Below are 19,552 nucleotides of genomic sequence, written 5' to 3'. Positions count from 1 at the left end.
TTTTCCGCTGGACTCATTGTTGCCTTGAATTTGGCCGGAAATCTGGTGAACAGAAGGGCTAACAAGCTAAACAGTTTTATCCGTTTAACAGTATTTCCAAGATAAAGACAGGAATGTGGAAATTGTAGTTCAGTTTATGGAGCTAATAAACCATAATTACATTGAACATTTCTTTATTATCGGGCTGGGTTCGCAGCATTCACATGTTGACAGATGCTGCTAGCTAAACAGTTAGCTTACATTAGTTCTTTTGGCAGTGTTGCCATATACAGCTGATGGTTTCCAGTCCAAAAGCTGTCCAAAAAACGCCAAAATATGAGGTCGACATTTTGTTTAATACTGTAACCACCCAGACTGCTCATTGATTGATCACTCAAAATCTGCAACAAACCTGAGAAGCCAAGCACCAGAACTACACACATCCTGCTCCTATGAAGCCATTTGATCATGTAGTCCACTGATTGGCAGATGGAGTGCTGTTATTAGAAAAAAAACGACTGAATGATCCCAGACCAGCCTAAATTTGATTCGACATCCCAGCTCTGCTATGGCCCGCAAAATAAAATTCAAAGCCCCAGCTGATAAGGTGTTACTCCTCACTTCAATCTGAACCACTGTATTATATAAAAATGAACTAACCCTCTGTCTCATAGGTTTCCTGTGTGGTTTTGAAGTTGAGTTCGGTATCTCAGGCAGTGGCCATCTTTGTCAAATGATGGTCTGACTCCGCCTAACTGTAGGCCAACACAAAAATGGGAAAAGAGGTAGAGCGTGAGCGGAGCTGAGGGTGTTAAACCGCCCAGTCTGGCAACGCTGTCTTGTGGTTCATTCTGCACATACTACATTCTTTAATGATGTACTCATTGTGCTTTCTATTAAGAATGCTGCGGCATGGGAAGTCGTTAACCCAAAGTGCAAGTGAAAGCATCGGCCGTGAGTTGTGAGAACACTGCAGGAAGACAACTGTTGGCATCTAGAAGCCACTGAGGCTAACAGTTTAGCAAGCTAACACTGGGGAAGTTAAATCAGGATATGTTAAAGTATAATGAAAGACTGAGGGTTGTCAAAATGTTCCATGGACATAAAAAAATGACCAAGAAACCTATGACTAAGCTTAACATCGACTTTCTCTTTCTGAGAACGTCAGAAAAAACATCATACCTCATAACCTTATCAAAAATTTCTACTTGCAAGATTGTGAATACCACAAGAGGGGTCTGTTCATAAGTTTCTCTTGGAACAACTTAGACACAGACCCATCTGATGGCTTTTTACTGGTAACTTCCCCTTTAATATTATCCTTGTTTACACCTTTCTAATTAAATAATGCCAACAAGACTTAAACTGAAGCTTTAATGGGTCTCAGAGATGTTACAACCGTGGGAAACATTCAGTTACCACACATCTCCTTAATGTTTTCCTGTTTGCTTGTGTGTATTTAATCTCCTCCTGTTGTGACATGTTGACGTGAACCTGATTTTTCTCTGCCGCTCTCTGTTATTACAACAACACTCCCACGCTGAGGGATTTAAATGCAGGTTTCCACCTCCTGACCCCCGCTGAGCTCGCAATGATGAAACTGAAGGTGTACATTTGCGCTCTCCAACGTCGGCGGTGATGCATTTGGCCGTATATTTCAGGGTTGTTGGGGTTTTTTTTTTTGTTTGTTTGTTTATGACAAAGTGGTCCTCAATAAAAAGTCTATTGCTCAAAATGTCCTGTGCCTGACAAACAGCAGTGTTTTGGCCTGGGACTAATTTATTGTCGTACTGCCTGCAGCTGGCACTCTGTGTCTGTGTGCTCAGAATGAAAACTGGCAGGAAACTGCAATAGACAAGTGTATATAAAAACACTATTTTAGCTTCAGCTACAGCGAGTCAGCTGCTGTCTTAAGGGTCATAAGTTTATGCTTGCACACAGAAAAAATCAGTGGAAACTAGATTCAAATAAAGGACAACGTTTAAATTTGTCATTCTTTTGCAAAGGAAATCAATGTTATACGTGTTGGAACTGAAGCCAGAAGGCAATTGTCTTAGCTTAGCATAGAAGGAAAAGAGCAAGCTCTGTCCAGGTTTTAAAATATGCTGCCTGCACCATTAAAGCAACTAATAATATGTGATACCTAACTTGTTTAGTCCACCTCTGACTGTATATAAAGACGGATTCACCCTTCCTGTGGTGTTTTGAAGCTCAGTGTGGTGTCTTTGGCAGCCGCCATCTTGACAGTGTCTGACTCCATGTAACTGCAGGCTAGCACACAAACAGGTAAGTGGAGCTAAGGCGGACAGCTAACATCATATGAGGGCAACCACCTGTCACTCAGCACAGCCTTGCCTTTAATTATTCACAACTTAAAGCCTTGATGTGATTTAAACGGATGAGTTATATAAAAATCCTTGCGCATATTGTTGTCATGAATGGAGAAATTAGCGCTGATGACCAAAACCTTTTTTTTTTTTTGGACCAGGCTGTAAACATGTTTATTTCTGTTGGAAAGTTGAACATTTTAAGATGGAGGTCTACGGGGATTGATCATAGACTGTAAATAAAGGTGGAACAGCTCCTCAAAAGTGAAGCCAAAGTAAGTAGAGCTCCCCCTGGTGACTGGCTGCAGTATAGGTCATAAGCTCCACCCCCTCCATGTTAGTGGATGGGTGTTGGGTCAAACTAAAACACTATTTTTAGGTAGTTAATACACTGATGCATGCGCAAGTGTTGTTTTTTCTGATAAGTTTCATTTGAGTTAGTTATTTGATGATATAGAAACGTCCCCTGTCAGTTTGGCTAACACAGGGAAGTGTGGACGTATTGTCCACATATACAGTCCGTGGGATTGACCCGCTTTTGGAGACAGCCTCTAGTGGCCGTTTGTGGAACTGCAGTTTTAGGTAAGACTATGCTCGCTAGGTTTTTCAGCCATGTAGGTTTTTCAGACAAACAGAAAAAGATTAAAAAGCAACAATTTGTCACGTGCTGTGTTTCTTACAATTGCACCACAGCGTCAAATGTAACTTTTATGTTGCCATTGATGAACAGATTAACCGAACAAGAAACAGAGGGTTCATTTATTAGCTTCGGATATTTTACAAAATATTGAACTGCACCTGTGCTACTCTTTGGAAACCAACGACAGATGATCAACCAGTCAGTGGAACCTGTAAATATACACAATATGGCCAAAAGTATATGGACATTCTTGTCCTCAAGTTTGTAGATCTTTTAAAAAATAAATGTTTTTAACCACATCTCTGCAGATGAACATGTAATGCATGTTATAAACTTTAGGATAACATATTCATTTTTACTTACATATTTACTCAGTGTAGTCTTGGCGTTCTCATAACACAGTGTTGGAACACACTAGGATCAGGAGATGCTTTCTTTTGACTTTCCAGTTCACCAAGTACATAAGTGTTTAACCTTTAATTCTGGTTTAGGGTCCCCTGGCTCCTTTGGCCCCTGCAGCCAAACTCAACAATCTGATGGAAAACCTTACAAGGAGAGTGGACGAGGTCATAGCAGCAGATGAGAGCCCATGCTTTGGTTCTTTGTGAACACAGTCAAGGTTTTTTCATATAGGCAGTAACGTCTGGCACATATGTGTCTGGTCCTGGAATTAAAGTGTCTCTCAGCATCTTCAGCAGCTCCCGGGAAAACAGACCCCCCCAGTCCTGCAGAGGATCCAGCCGCAGAAAGTGACAGAAATCCCAGAGCTGTCAGTCGTATTGTGGCGGCTGCCGGGTCACAGCAGGCCTGTTTGTGACAGACGACGCTCACCAGGAGGAATGTCAACCCCCACCTCCAGATAAGTTTTGACAGCTGTAAATTGAGAGTGGGAGGAGAGGAGGGAGGTGAGCTGCTATTTTTAGCTTTCATTCAGCCAGGTCAGAACCTGAGAGAGGGAGAGAGAGAGACCCCCCTCTGGATTTCTTTTCTCTCCCCCTCCAGAAGACGATCCTTCCTTCTGGATCTCTCTTTTCTGCCTCACTGGAGAAACTTCTGGAGGTCCTACCACGGCATTAAGACCGAGCCTCACTACCGGTTTGGAGGAAGATTTCCAAACACAACAAACGAGTGCACAGTGTACAGTGAAGAAGAAGAAGAAGAAGCAGAAGAAGAAATCACACATACCGACAGGCCGACATGGCTCTGCTGTGCTACAACAAAGGCTGTGGAGAGAAGTTTGATGCCGACAAGAACAAAGATGGTGAGACCCTTCCGACTGTTTCTGTTCCTTTACTCTTAAACTCAGCTCGGGACGGTCCAGATCCATTCATTGGATTCTAATTTGGTTAAAAAGCCTCAGCAGGCCTTAAATAAATCGTTTTCCTTGATTCTCTTAGGTGATCATTCTCTCCATTTGTTGAGAGGAAAAGAGCTGAAAAAGGCACATTTTGGTCTTCTCACTCTTTCACTCTTTTCACATGTTCAAGTTTTCCAGAGATAGAAATCGCCAAAAAAAGCTTCTACCAGCTTTTATTTTGAAAGGGACCAGATTTACAGTGTGATTTGAGCTTTAGGTGAAAATTAAATGTAAATTCATTACAAACCTACAGACATTTAGGGTTCAGAAATTCATCTGAGAACTTTTTTAAAACGGGAACCAGATTTGTTGCCTGTATTTGCTTGAAAACTCCAGTTGTGTGTGTCCATGTGAGAGAGTGAGCTAGCATAGCATAGCATAGCATGAACGTTAAGCCACATGGCTGTCCTCCTAGCAACCGGTTTCCTTATATAGGACAGTGGCTGTGAGCTGTAGTGACCCCGTGAACAGCTGGTACACCCTTCTGACAGTGTGTTTCTATATGTGGACGCACTTTGTGTTTCTTCCTCCTCCAACAGATTCCTGCCTCTTCCATCCGGGAGTCCCCATCTTCCACGATGCTCTGAAGGTAAACCCATCACCACTTTTCTTTAACTCTGATCTGACCGCAAAACAAACCGCCTGGTGAAAAGTGATTTGTTCGTTTATCCTCCAGGGTTGGTCCTGCTGCAGGAAGAGGACGACAGACTTCTCAGAGTTTCTCTCCATCAAGGTAACCGGGCTCAGGGTCAAACGCTGCACGGGAGTGTTCGTGGTTTAGGAGAGACGCGGCAGACACAGGGAAAATATTCAGCTGCTTTGATGAAACTTTAATCAGGTGGAAGTAAAAAACCAGCGGAGGAAAACTATTTCATGTAAAATGCTCTCAGATTTGGAGCCGGGGATCGATCTGGTGCCAAATCACGGCAGAGTGTTATCATTAAATATGAATATTGATGCCTTTTTAATCAAAGCTGCTTAGCCGATTAAACAAGAGATGTGGCTCCTCGCTGAATAAAATAACAATATTCAAATACTCAAAAACAAACTCTGCATCAATATGACCAGTGTCAAAATGAGACTTTAACACAGGATCAGGAAGTCATTCATTACTACTGGTTTATTACTTCCTGCATGTTGTAACAAAACCACTTAATTTTATTAGAAAAAGTTTATTCCTCATAACTTTTAAAGGACACATGTTTGTGTCTTAACTCAATATTTACTTAGATGTTGGACTAAATCCATCCAATGCTTTGTAGTAAAAGACTCAATTCTTTTCAATCTGGTGATACTCCATTGTGATTTCATTATGCGGCGTGTTTCAACTGCTACAGAAAAAAAAAAAACTTTGCATGTAATTGGATAATCCTACAACCAATCAGAACAATTGCATTCCAGTGACATGTACGTCATGTATACGTCGCTGTTCCTCTTCTGTCCGTCACCATCTGAATGTCCTGGCAGATCTCTGCTGGAGCGTAATCAGATAACAACGGACAGACTCCAGACCAGTGGTGCCCACACTCTTTTGGCTTGTCAGCTCTGTTTACAGTGACCAAGTCAAGATGATCTACCTGTACATGGAGATAGGTCTTTGCCGCCAAAAAGTCATGTAGATGTAAATGTCATGTGAGACGTTTACAGGCAGTAACTTTTATAAGCTGAACTACTGATGACTCTGACACATGAGATGACGACTCCTGTAGATTTCTACAGTTTCTTTTATTCAGTAGCAACTTAATATACACTGATCAGCCATAACATTATGACCACCTCCCTAATATTGTGTAGGTCTCCCTTGTGCCTCCAAAACAGTTGTGACTCATCAGAGAATGGACATGGGCCTTCTGAGGGTGTCCTGAGGTGTCTGGCAACAGAATGTTGTTAGTGGGGGCCTTTGGGTCCTGTGGGTTGAGGGGCGGGGTCTCTGTGGATCATCCCACAGATACTTGATCAGTTTGGGATCTAGTGAATTTGGAGGCCTGGTCAACACCTTGTGCTGTTCTTCATGTTTTTTTAGTTGTTCCTAAAGCGTTTTTGTGTGTGTGTCTGTGTCAGGCTGCATCCTGCTGGGGATGGCTGCTGCCATCAAGGAGAGTCATTGCTATGGGGTGGGGGTGTCTGGTCTGGTCTAGGTGGGTGCTACATGTCTAAGTAACATCCACATGAATGCCAGGTCCAAAAGTTTCCCAGCAGAACATTAAATTATCACAAGATGGTCAATGGTACTTACTTCTCCTGTCAGTGGTTTTAATGTTGTGGCTGATCGGTGTATATTAAGCTCCCACACTGAACGGTGCAGTCTTTTTCTTTATTTTCGGTCTTTGAAGGAAATAACTTTCAGCAGGGGTGGCCCCACCCTGAGCACGTCCCGCTGGGAACCAGAAACCCTTTCCAAAGAATTTCTTTCCACTCTGATGCGACCTCTGTTATCTTGAACTCAGGGCTGCACCCGCGGGCGTCACAGCAGCGAGAAGCCTAAGGAGCCTCTGAGGCCAGAGGTGTCGTCAGATAAGGGCGAGATTAAACACATCAACGGCCAGGAGATCATCTACCAAGGCCCCAAATCCGCCGAGAAGCTGCAGAAAGAGAGACCCAGGTGTGTGTTTGTAGCCCGTGTCTGTCAGTTGGATGCGTCTCCCTGTTAGTCACATGGATGCCACATTTGTTCATTCATTCATTCACAGAGGTCAGAGTGAGGGCAGGAATTAATAATTTAAACGATAATGTGTCAGTGCTTGCCTGTGTGGATGTGTGTTTAATATGAATGTGTGTGTGTGTGCAGTTCAGACGAGCCCCTGATCGAGCTGCCCCACAAAGTGTCGGCGTCGTTGGCTCAGGCGTTGGAGAAACTGGACATCAGCAAGAGAGCAGAGAACGAGAAGATAGGTCAGTTTTCAGATTTATTAAACTCAATATTTGTGGGGGTTTTTTGAGCACCTGTACCTCGAATCCTACTCTAGAATACAACAAACCATTTTCAGAAGATACTGTAAAATAGTCACAGCACTGTGTGCTGCAGAAATAAGGCCTCAACCCATTTCAATCAGGCGTGAGTGAACAAGAAAATATTTATTCCATGATGTGCACAATGAAACGATCGAGTCTTTGACGGTTAGGCCCAAATATTTGAGAGGGAGAAGATAAGGCTGTGCTCAGAAACTGGAGGTGGTCGGGATGGAGGAGGGTCACAGCACTTCAACTGAAGTGACATCTGACAGCAGTGAGGAAGAATGTATTTAAAGTTTGACAGCAGTGACGTGATTGGATGAGTGAGAATGTGGAGGATTGGATAGGCTAGAAACACTCCTGACTGGACTAGCCACATAGCTACTTTTATATAAAGGAAGGGGAAAAGTCTTGTCTTAAAGGCTGTGACACTCCAGGCCCTGGTTTTTCTGGTATGTCCAGCACCGTTGCCACAAGTGGATTCAACGTGTTTACTATAGAGATCACTCTGATTGGTTGATCAGCTTAGAGAATCAGAGCACAGGGAGAAAAAAATGTGTTTGTAACTGGTGGAGGTAGAGCACCTCTGGCTCCAAACTCGCAAGATGACGCTGCCTGTATCCCTGGGAAAATAGCGTCAGTTTGGCCGATGCAAGGAAGTGAGGATGCGTTGTCCATATTTATATACAGTCTATGGTCCATAGACTACCATAAGAGGAGTCTGAATTTGTCTGTAACTTTAAAAGAGACAAAATAACCAAGTTGCTCCACTAAAAACAATAACTGTTGGTTGATTTGTAAATTAGAAACAGGCTGAAATTTCAAAGTTAAAGCCTTCTGTTGTATTATGGGATGTGAAACAAGATTAGCAGCATTTCCAGTTTTTGTTGACGCTCGTGATGAATAACATTTGTGGAAGTAGAATTTATGGCGGAGCTGTTTATTTCATTGTATCCACACTGGGTTCTCGCTGATTTTCTAAATGACATGGAATTCGTCAGGCTGCACATACCTCCCATGTCTTCCTAATAAGGTGCTGCTGGAATGTAAATATGTACTAAACAGTCCTGTCTTATCAGGGCATTTATGTGCAGAATTAGGTCCCAACAAGTCAAAAAATTATAACTGTGCATTGAGAATACTTCAGCCTTTTAACAACAGAAATCTGGAAAAAGAAAAACTGCTTTCAGAGCATTCATATTCTGACTGCTCTGCCAGATTCTCTCACATGTTTTTAAGTAAATAAACAATCAACTGATTTAATAAATCAGGTATTTGAATTTCTCTCTCTTCTCCAACAGAGAGTCAGACTGTCATGCTTGGGACCCGCTGCAAAAACGCAGGATGCAAAACAGTGAGTGTCTCTTTATCATGTGTTATTTTAGTGTGTGTGTGTGTGTGTAACTTCTGTGGTATTTCTGCCGAGGCCCAAAATAGTCCGCCGTCTGACATCAGCAAATGTCGACAAATTCATCAGCCACACCGACGGGTGTTGCCTCCGCAAACACATTTGTGCTCGTACCTTTGTGAGGACGCCTTAACGTAATTAACCTTTTTAATCCAAAGCAGCACCAGAAAGTGTGTCCTCACTCTCCTGGTCTGAAACTTGTCCTCACAGAGATAGCCATACAGATGGACATACACTTTCTGCTGTGCTTCAGTCTCTGTATTGTTTATTAAGAGCTCCATCTAGTGGACGAGCCAGGTAACAACACATTTGGTCCATTACCACATCTATCACCAACTTTTCCCAATGCTCTTATTAGTGATAATAATAGGAACATTATACAATTTATATATATATATATATATTTGAACTATCAAAATGTTAAATAATAAAAAACATAAATAAACAATGTGTACACACATTAGATGCAATGCTCTAAATGAAACAACCCATTTATTTATTTATTTATTTCAAATATGGCTAAATAAATAAAATTAAACAAAAATATTCTTTGCACAGGTTAAAACTCAAGACAAAATATCTCATAATAAATAAATAAATATATATATAGATATATAGATATATCATCAGAACGTCAGAAGCCTCAGTCCAGAAGAGCGCAGTCCTAGGAACAAGATACTGCGCAGAACCCTCAAACTCCCAGGCCTCTGGTAGAGGACCCGAGCTTGAGGATGACACAGATACCACCCCAAGAGGGTGAGAGGGACGTTTTACATATATATATATATATATATATATATATATATATATATATACATATATATATACACACAATTAAATCAATCTTTATCAGTCACCATTTTCTCTGACTCCATCCCGGCAACAAACGACCTCAATCAGGCCCACAACCCCGAGATTGAGAAACACTGAATGCAGACAGACTCGTGACCGGTGACCTTATCATGTGACTGATGGCCTGGAGCGTAAATCTTTAGGACTTTCTTATCGATCACATGATCTTTACGCTGCGATCATTAGCATCGTGTTTGTGTCTTCAGATCTACCAAGGCCCAGAGACCGACAAGGAGGTCTGCACCCACCACCCGGGAGGTCCAGTCTTTCACGAGGGGTAAGAAGAAACCATTCACTGCTGCGTGTTTACAATAGCTATTAAAAACAAAAGGCCTGAACCACTGTATTGTTATTAGCACACTCCCTCTTCAAACAATAATCAGAGGAGCTCTATAGAGAATGAATGTAAACCAATCTGATGCATGCAGAGCAATCATAAAAGCTGGAATGTAAAAAAATACAGATCAGACAGTTAATTAAAGATCAGGGCAAGTTTGCAGATCAGACTACAATTGCTCTCCTCCATTCATTTTCTCCGTTAATCTGCTGTTAGGATAATTACATGCTGATCAGTCGCGGTGTTGCTCTCTGTTCCCTGAACGACGGCGCTGCTAAAAGCGTGACCCTTGTTTTGTTTTAGGTACAAGTACTGGAGCTGCTGCTGCATAAAGACGACAGACTTCAATGCTTTCCTGGACCAGAAGGGCTGCAGCACAGGGAAACACCGCTGGGTCCCAAAGCAGGTACAGTACATGCTGCACCACCACCACCACCACCACCACCACCTGGAGAACGTACCACGTTAAAAGGCAGGCTGAACTTTAGGGACTGCTTTAAAGTTTTCAAGGGAAAAAAACCTATAAGATATCTTTGAAACAAACCAAAAATCATTTTAACATGACCTACTTTTTGCTTGTGCACTGGTGTGTAGAGTTTATTCTGAATCATTTTGTGCTTTTTGATCAGAAGACAACCAAACATTAGCCTGGAGGGAATCTCACCCACAAAATTGTTGCGGGGGAATGTTGGTCAGGAGTCCCTCCGTTGGGAACTGATTATGCTCCAGCAAAGATATGAGGGTCCTGAGGGGCTTTATGTGTCATCTGAACACCGTGGAGTTACATTTTTTTTACAACAATATTGATCTGATTGGTTGTAGGACTATCCAATGGCATGCAGAGGTATTTTTCCTCTGTATTGGATACCACAGCCCATTACGAAATGTCGTATTACCAGACTCAAATTGGCTTCACTCATTCCTGAAATACCTTTTCTGTGTTACAGAAAAGTGTGTCAATAAGAACTTTTATCCCTTCCCTCATACAAAAAGATCCAATCATAAAAGATCGGTTTCTTTGTCACTGACCAGTGTTTGTGTGATTCCTTACAGGACAAGAAGAAGGTGGCGTGTCGACACGACTGGCACCAGACTGCAAACAATGTTGTTGTAACGATTTACGCTAAAAACGCAAACCCAGAGTTCACAAGCATTGAGGCCAACCGGACGGTGGTGAGTGTGTTACACAAATACAGTGAAGAAGCTTGTTTCTAATCAGACGACATTCATCAGTTGTTGTAAATGATAATGATTTTAGTAACAGTTAATACAGCACGTTGGGTTTCCAGGTTGTGAAAACCTCCTTTACTCTTTTTTTTTGTTTTGTTTTTCATTTCAATAATAAATGCATCCTGCCCTTTCCAAGAGTACCAGAGGTGGAGCTAGCTAAAATGCTACATGACTTGTTTTCATAAGGCACTAGGTCACTTTTAACAGAAAAATAAAGGCATTAGTTAAAGAAAGAAATTTGTTTAACAGCAGAAACAAAAAAAAAATGTCTTGTATTAATATTTAAACTTTTAAACCCCATAAACTTGTATTTGTTTGTTTTTTATTTGTAAAGCTATCATAGGGAAGCTAAAATTAGCTAAGAAGGACAGGGATTAGCTGGGAATACACGCTTCTACAAACCAGTACAAGGATTTCTAACATTAGACAACAACCTTCCAAGTTTTTTTTTATTTGGCTAACCTTTATCATTATTTAAAAACATTGTTAAGTCTTAAAGGGATATATGCGCATACGTAGCCTCCAGTTTTAATCAGCTAAATAGGATCTAACTAAGGATCTCTTTCAAGGGACGTTCGTATTAAAAGTCAAACCCTATTTATTCATTAAAACTTGCATTCTTTGTCTTCCTTCCCTTTTCTCTGTAGCTCTCATGTCAAATCCAGTTTGAGAACAAGATTTTCAAGAGAGAGTTCCACTTCTGGGGGGTGAGTACCACCAACGCTGTCAATGAGAACCAACCCGTCTATACATATGAATGACTACATTTAGTTGCAACATAGACACATTTAAGTGGACTTAGTGGCAAGGGGTGGTTGGGGTGGATGGTGGACGCACAAAGCACATGATTTTTATCCTGTCTCTAGTTTGGTTTAGCCAACAAAAGAACAACTTTGGCCACGGTTAGGAAGAAATTTGATTAAACCTAATGAAAAGTCAAAATTATATTGGAGCTGATCTGTGTTCGACCAGACAAGATTGTTTCCTTAAAGTGCTGAGTGCCTAAGTCTTACCATAAAAAGTGGAGCTATTCATTTTGCGGTCTGTAGCAATGTATTCGCGCCTTGCCCAATCTTATCTTTATCATGTGAATAGAAAATGTAACCTGGTTGCAGCATTGTTGCTAAAGCAGTGGCAGATTAAGTATTAAACTTTCAAACAAAACAGACCCAAGTACAAGCACAATGTGATCAAATCTCATCAACCTATTTGGTCTCTCTTACCTTCAGGTGATCGACGTGAAACAAAGCTCCGTCAACATGGTCCCAACCAAAGTGGAGATCACCCTACGTAAGGCCGACCAGGTGTCCTGGGGCAAACTGGAGGACCCAAACTACAAACCTGAGCCCGAGCCCGTGGAGGACCCTTTCGCCGAAATAGAAGAGTCGTACCAGCCCGACTGGGACATTGAAGACGACGACATCAGCGACTCGGATGACGACTGGGCGTACGACACCGATCAGAATAAAATGAAGGAGGAGAAGGACAAAGAAGAGCAGAAGAAGAAGGATGACGAGGAGCAGAATTTAAAAAGGAAGGAGGTGGAGGAGGAGATGAAAAGGGCGATGGAGGAGAAGAGGAAGCTGGAGGAGCAGAGGTTGCTGGACGAACAGGAAGGATTTGAAGACATGCCAGAGCTCGAGTAACTCAAATAGATTTTTGTAACATTTATGTTACATGTAACATAGAAGAGAGAGAAATTCAAATACATGTAACATGTAATATTTATTTCTGAAATAAGTAGAGTACTATACAAGTGGTTACTAATAACTACCTCTACCAACATTAGAGGTCCAGCTAAAAAAAATGGGAGTTGATTCTCTTGAAGTGTTTCGTAAAAGTGACTTATATCATGTTTGTGGTTGAATCATTTACATATTATTAAATTACAGTAGAAACCGATTCTCTTTTTCTCTTTAAATGTGAACACAATAACAGCTAAATGCAACCGCAACACAAGCAATAAAGACTTTTCTATGTCTGTTCCCACGTCTAAATTTCTGTTGTTTCATGTCTAAAAATAAAAAAACATCTCACGACTCTGCTGGATCTATGATACAAATTCTTTGCTTAGTGTAAAGCTGTTAACCAGAACACATCCACGGAGAGTTAAGCAGAAAGATTAATGATTCATTTAAAAGCCTGATGACTCATTTGACTATCACTAGTGTTACAGTCTGTAAACGAAACAGCTCAGGTTGGATCAGTGTGTGACTCATGCTGAAATTGTATTTCCACGCATTGTTTTCATTATTTTAAGCCTATTGTACAACTGTGAACACGGCCTACACTGGATTACTCACTGACGGGTTTTACTATAGCCTAAAATCGACAGAATATACAGTATGTGGAGCAATTGTTTAGGACAGGCAAGAACTAGTCCTATCAACGCCTCATTATGCTTTATATGAAGTGTTTGTCAGATCTTATAAAGCCTGACTTATAAACCACTGAAGAGGTTAACTTACTTTGTGGGGAAAATGGCAGCTGAATCCATGGCACAAGTCAGCGTCCAAAGAGGATCAACTGGCAGCTAGGGTCGCTCTGTTTAACAAACCATCTGGCATTTGTTATAGTCCACACATTTCGTTCTGATGAAGAGCCAGGGTGCTAGAAATGTCATGATAATGTTGGTGCCATAATAAGAAAATGGCAAGCAGGTAAATGTTGTCATATTTGAAGCCATTTGTTTCTCGCTTATTCCAGAGTAATGTTGAAGTTTAGTAATGTAGTTTCTGTCTGGGTTCTGTAAAGTGGCAATTTGTATTGTTATTGATCCTATATAAATAAAATTGAATTAATGTACATTCCTTGTGTTTACTTTCACACTAACATGGATAACGGAAGGTTTGCAGTGGAGATGTGTTTGCTAGACTTGTACTTGTTGCTTTCCTGAGATATTGTCTTAACAACAATGGGAAAGGCTTGACGTTACAATGGCTTTCAACTACAATAACCTATCAAATACATCCTTGGACGGAGCTTGCACCAAATTTTATGAAATTATTATCTCAAGGTGATCCTGAGATATAACAATTATGAGAATGGGTCGGAAGAACTTAGACCCCTAAGTTCTGCCTCTTCTACGTATAGGTGGACAGTCCAGAAACATAAAGCGTCTAGACACAACTGTTGGAAACAAAATAAATAAATAAATAAATAAATAAATGGTAATGAAAAGGTACTTAATTACGGTTTCTATATTTCTACAATTATTTATTTCTATAGAATTATTATGTTTTTGAATTCTGTATTTTTGGGTTCATTTAGACATCCGTAGATTTGATAGAACTCATTGCACAGCTTTTGATGGAGGTAGGCACCTCTCAACCAATTAACCAAAACAATCCAGTCACAAATAAATGGAATGCCGAAATACATCAATAAAACTAGAAAGCATAAATAAATGTGGAAATGTAGACATCTATCATAGCCATTAATTTAATGAAGTACTTTGTAGCTACTAAAATATTAGTGTAGTTAATTAATCACATCTGCATTTATATAATTAATATTAAGTCAGTTTTGGGCTGCTATACAGAAACACCTTCATTAAAACTTACCGTCTTTGATTCCACCAAGACCATAAAAAAGAACTTTGTGGGACTTCCTCTATATTTCCTCTCTATTCAATCTGATTTTGCTTATTCTACTGTACCACAGTTATCCAGAAACTATTAATAACAGATGACTGAGCCATTTTCTTGGGAGATGCATTTAAAAAATTCAAATGGAAAATCCAAGACAATTGCACACACTTCATGCAGTGACATACCAAATGTCAAAAATCATTCTTCATCCAAGAACGTACTTCCGGTTCTTTGTGTCTACGTGCAACCATGTCCACCAGGAACACCTCTAAAAGGAAATTCAAAAAGCTTTTATAATTAATCCCAAGAAGACTACAAAGATCTATACATGATGCAAAGCTGTCTTTGAGAAATAGAAAGAGAGGCCGGATGTCTTGAGAAGCCGCCTATCAGCTAACCAAGAGTTTACCTGAAGTCGTGATCTGATGCAAGCCCTAAGTCACTGGAGTGAGGTCTCCTCTACCTGCGAGAAATACAACGCTTGAAAGCAGCAAGAGAAACCCATAAAAACTTTTAGCACACCATTATCAACATATGACAACAACAGACACAAGGTTCACACTTCAATAATTCATTTAATCTCCAGAGAGTTGCACTGACGTTGTCTTTGTTACATACTTCACACGATAACACAATAAAACACCTCGCAATGTACAAGGTCGTGCAACATCAAGTCTGGCTTCCAGCATTGGCGCACACAGTCTCGATATATAGGCTGTTCAGATCAGAGGGTGCGTTCACAAATGTCGTCTATGGAATACTGTTGCACAAAACATGGTTGAGCGTAATCGGTGGATTCTTTTCTGTTCCTGTCATTTTTGTAGTCTTCGGAAGAGTTTCAGTCCAAAAATGACAGGAGATAAAACAAAACAACTATTAAATCATGATAAAAAGCTCATTAAACAAATGACTTTTCCAAAATGGCTTCCATACAAATGTGTGTTCTCCAACGTGGTCATTTCCAGCACGTCAAAGGCTAATCAAATCAAAAGTGAAAGATTTCACCCAAATATTGGCTTAACCCAGGATGAACAACTCATTAGTCTGTAAATAACACTGGATGATTCCAAAAGTTTTGTCTTCAAGGTAAAATAACATTTTTTGATTTTTTTTCTTTTTGTAGGATATGATTTCAATATCAATTGGTGAAAGGACATTTTAGTGACATTGCTGTGACAATGGAACGACAAGTAATCACACATTATATCATTGGTGTTGAATGGGATGTCTCAAGCTGCTCTGCGAGTAATTGTACAACCACCAATGTAATGAACATTTATCATTCTTTTACGATTAGTTAGATATATTACATTTTATCAACACACTTTTGTCCTTATACATTTGTCATAAATAAAAGATTTTTTTTCCCATCAAGTCAATTAAAAAAAACACTCGTAAACAATCAAAATCTTAACACACACACTCACACGCAAATGTCTTTTTTTTCCCCCGTTAACTTTGCTTCTTTGTAAAGTGCAAGGCAAGATACAGTAAACTTTGAAATGTACGACATACAGCAACTTTCGCGGCTGAAGCTTGTGCACGCGCTCTCTCACACTTTGTATGTCTCATAACCCACTGAACGAACTTGGCACAACACCACTAAAGCCTCTAAGGTGTAGTATAGCTGGCACACTATGGATTACAGTAGCACAATCCTACCAGAGCTGAACATCTACAATGCCTCACAGTAAACCCGTCCCATCAAGGGTTAGCTTGGTAAAAGCAAAAATAAGTTAAGAAAAATCAAGATCCAACCCTTTACAAGAATGGGAAGAAGCACAGCAATTAGCATTTCAGCCTCTTTGTAAATGTAATATTCAAGCTGTAGCGAAAAAATGTTATTTTTTTTATCCCTTTTGTAGTTTTGAAAGCAGAGGCGCTAACGCCACATGTTAGCATAAGCTGAGCTGCGTAGCGTTTTTTTTGTTAGCAGGTTTAGCTAACTCATGGACCTTAAGAATTAGCACTCAGATTTAACCTCGTCTTGTGAACATTACATTTTTTATGATGGCACTTATGCTATATTTTACCAAATTAACTTTTTTTCTGTCCATTGGTTATAGCGTTAGCTTCACAATGCGTTTAGCTTAGCTTCTAAAAAAAAAATATATATTAAGGATGGTAAGGAAGAAAAAACAGCCAAAGCTCCAACAATTAAGTAGTCTGCTAGCATATTTAACAAATTTAGCAAAAGAAAATATTGTTTAACTAGCCATAAGCTAGCGATAAGACATTGGAGCTTCTACCTGACAGTAGCCCCTGAAGTTGCAAGCTGAAATAAAATATATTTTTACAACTCAAAGTAAACACGCCTTTACTAAGAAATCTAAAATAACTTATAACTTAAGATATTAATCTTCTCATTTTTCTTGAGGTAAAACAGCAAATAAGTAAACGTCCCAAAATGCTGGCGTATCCTTTAAAAGGTCATCCATCATCATCGACGTCCGTTATAACCTGCTCAGAGAAACACTTCGTTAAACTCGTTGTAAACCGATACATTCTCGTCGAGTATGGTTGACAGCAAAGTACCTGACAGGCGTTAATGTGCGTTACTTTTCCACTAAATGAAACTTCTGAAGCCTTATCCCAACTGAACGGCAACAAACCTGCTTCTCAGAGCAGGCTAAAATAAAACCAATGTTCACAATAACGTCGCTAACTTTAAGGAACGACCTAAAATTCCCTTTTATGAGGCAGTTTTTCACTGTGAGGCGAAGGAAGGCTAAGTATGCATGCAGGGACACACAGAACAGCATCAATTGGCTTCGATTATATGCACAGTGGCCAAGGAGTTTGTCAAAGGGGGGAAGCAGCAAAGCCAGGACAGCTTCACAGATTACCATTGGGAAAATAAGATATACAAAAAAATATATATATATTATATATTTGTAATATTAATAATAATAGTTTTTAATCACAGACAAGGCAAACTGAAATATCCACTGACTCTTATATTACATATACAATCATGAGTATGGCAAAGTAGGAGTAATATACTGAGCAGCTGTAAGGTTTTAATGCGTCCTTGATGCTTCCTCCTTCTGTAAACACCTTTACCACACACTGCTAAAAATACTGAGTCATTTCATCTGGTAACGTACCTCAAAAATGGTTCACAAGTGAAAAAAAAAGCAAAGTGGAATTTGTTTTTTAACACACAAGTCACACTTTAGACCTCAATGATAAGTTTAAAATCCCACAGTCTGATCTTTTCACAAGGCTGAACCCCAGATGAAGCGACTCTCTTCATCTCTGCAGAGCGGCTGCATAGCCTCCAACCACGCACAAGTCACACAACAGCCCATTAAGAACCACTTTAGAATCACAACAGTAGAACCTTTGTGAAATCGTATATGATTCAACGTTATTCACAGGTTAATACAAGTCCACACAGGTACATTCCTCGGTACATTTTTTTTTTTTTTTTTTTTTTGGCAACATTTAAGATATCCTCCAGTTCGCTAGACGGTAAGGTTGAGATGTTTCAGTTTGTTCATTTTGACGATTTTGTTGGAGTTCTCATGGCAGTAGCAACACGAAATAAATACTCTTAGAAAGTCCCACGAAAAAAAACATCAGAAGGCTATTCAGAAGTTCAGAAGTAAAACAATTAAAATCAAGAGAAAAAGTGAAAACGTATGATAGTAGATATAAAATAAGATGGTTGCACTCGACATGCAGCACCGCGTAAACACATTTCTTTGTCAAAAAACAAACAAAAATAAAAAGTTTGTGAGGAGGACGCTTGTTGTTCCACACCTTCAGTTTGATTCGCCGTCGGCCTCGCCCGCAGAGCCAAAAGCAGGCGGTGAAGCGGTGCCACGCGAAGCCGGGCCCCTTCATTCAAAATCAATAAAAACAAGAAATGAATCCTCCCCGTCTGCAGGAGCAAAAAAAAAAAGGACGGTGAAGAGGAAGTAAGCCAGGGAGGAAAGAGAATAAGTTGGGAAGGTGGTTTTCCTTTTCTTTCTAACGCCTCAGGTCAAACCACTGGGCGTCGTGGTGAGAGGGGAGGAGGACAGGAGGGGTGCTCCACACCCTCGGCTGTCATGATTAGAAAACACATCGCGCACGACTTCAGTTGCCCGAGGAATCAGCCTCCGCTGCCCCACCTTTAATATCCCAAGCTCCTGCAAGAGAAAGACAGACAAATACAAATGACAGATTGAGCAAGTCCTTGCAGACAAATATGAATTAATAACACAAATATGTCAAGGAAAGACATTGCTCTTGAGGCTATGGCTACTTTTTGGATCCTAGCTGGAAGCTGCTGGCTGCAGTTGCTTTTCTAAACTTTCTACCAGCTCATAATGCTCTGTGTTTTTTTTTCCAGTGCCAGATGGGGCACAATGTCAAGCACAATGAAGTGTTTTGTACAGCAGGTGTACACAGAGCAAACACAAAACTGTAAATGAAATGAATCTGGGCTCCTTACAGCTGCTATTGATCCACCAGCAAAATAAAAAAACACCTTGATCCCACTCCTGCAGATTGGGTTGCAGAACTTCCTCGTTATTGCCAAAGGGAAGTTCTGCAGTTTGTTTTGTTCCTGCGGCTCTGAGGCACGACTACACAACACCGACAGGAGAGGAAACAAAAAGGACTGTGCTCCACTTTGCTGGTTACGTTTACATGGACAATTGCTGATGTGAGTTTCCAGCTCACACAGTTGGCACGGACGCTAAATAAAATGATGTGATGAGACATGTGTCATCTGTAACTGTAGAACTCTGATGACAAAGTGCTTCTTGTTCTGTGGAAGACATTTCTGGAAATACAACAACAGAATTCAATAGAAGAAGGTTAATCACCTTCTTCTATGGAGATGGAGACACTTTAACAACGTCACTGCCCAAACCCATAACTGATCTGTT

The 19,552-nt window shown here is 40.4% G+C and overlaps 2 protein-coding genes across 3 annotated transcripts in view; one reads left to right on the top strand and one right to left on the bottom strand.

Moving 5' to 3' along the window:
* Positions 1-4,032: 4,032 nt before the first annotated feature.
* Positions 4,033-12,728, top strand: LOC311494357 (cysteine and histidine-rich domain-containing protein 1-like; the record flags this gene model as incomplete). Its single annotated transcript, XM_084553367.1, has 11 exons — positions 4,033-4,207; positions 4,843-4,892; positions 4,980-5,036; positions 6,751-6,905; positions 7,092-7,195; positions 8,557-8,609; positions 9,722-9,792; positions 10,156-10,258; positions 10,906-11,025; positions 11,730-11,789; positions 12,312-12,728. The coding sequence occupies exons 1-11, from the start codon at positions 4,144-4,146 to the stop codon at positions 12,726-12,728; spliced, it is 1,254 nt and encodes a 417-aa protein (XP_084409493.1). The 5' UTR covers positions 4,033-4,143.
* Positions 12,729-14,856: 2,128 nt separating this feature from the next.
* Positions 14,857-19,552, bottom strand: part of LOC311489817 (diacylglycerol kinase eta-like) — an 81,765-nt gene continuing 77,069 nt past the window's right edge. For both annotated transcript variants that reach the window (XM_084547105.1, XM_084547104.1), the window contains exon 30: positions 14,857-18,808. Coding sequence is in view for 1 of the 2 variants with exons in the window: in XM_084547104.1 (XP_084403230.1) it covers positions 18,756-18,808 (53 nt within the window). In the remaining variant the exon portion in view is untranslated. The remainder of the gene's footprint in view (positions 18,809-19,552) is intronic.

The sequence above is a fragment of the Chelon labrosus genome, assembly GCF_963514085.1.
Source record: "Chelon labrosus genome assembly, chromosome: 1".
In the NCBI taxonomy this organism is placed as follows: domain Eukaryota; kingdom Metazoa; phylum Chordata; class Actinopteri; order Mugiliformes; family Mugilidae; genus Chelon; species Chelon labrosus.
The sequence above is the reverse complement of the archived record's forward strand: the minus strand, read 5'-3'. Positions and strand labels throughout refer to the sequence as shown.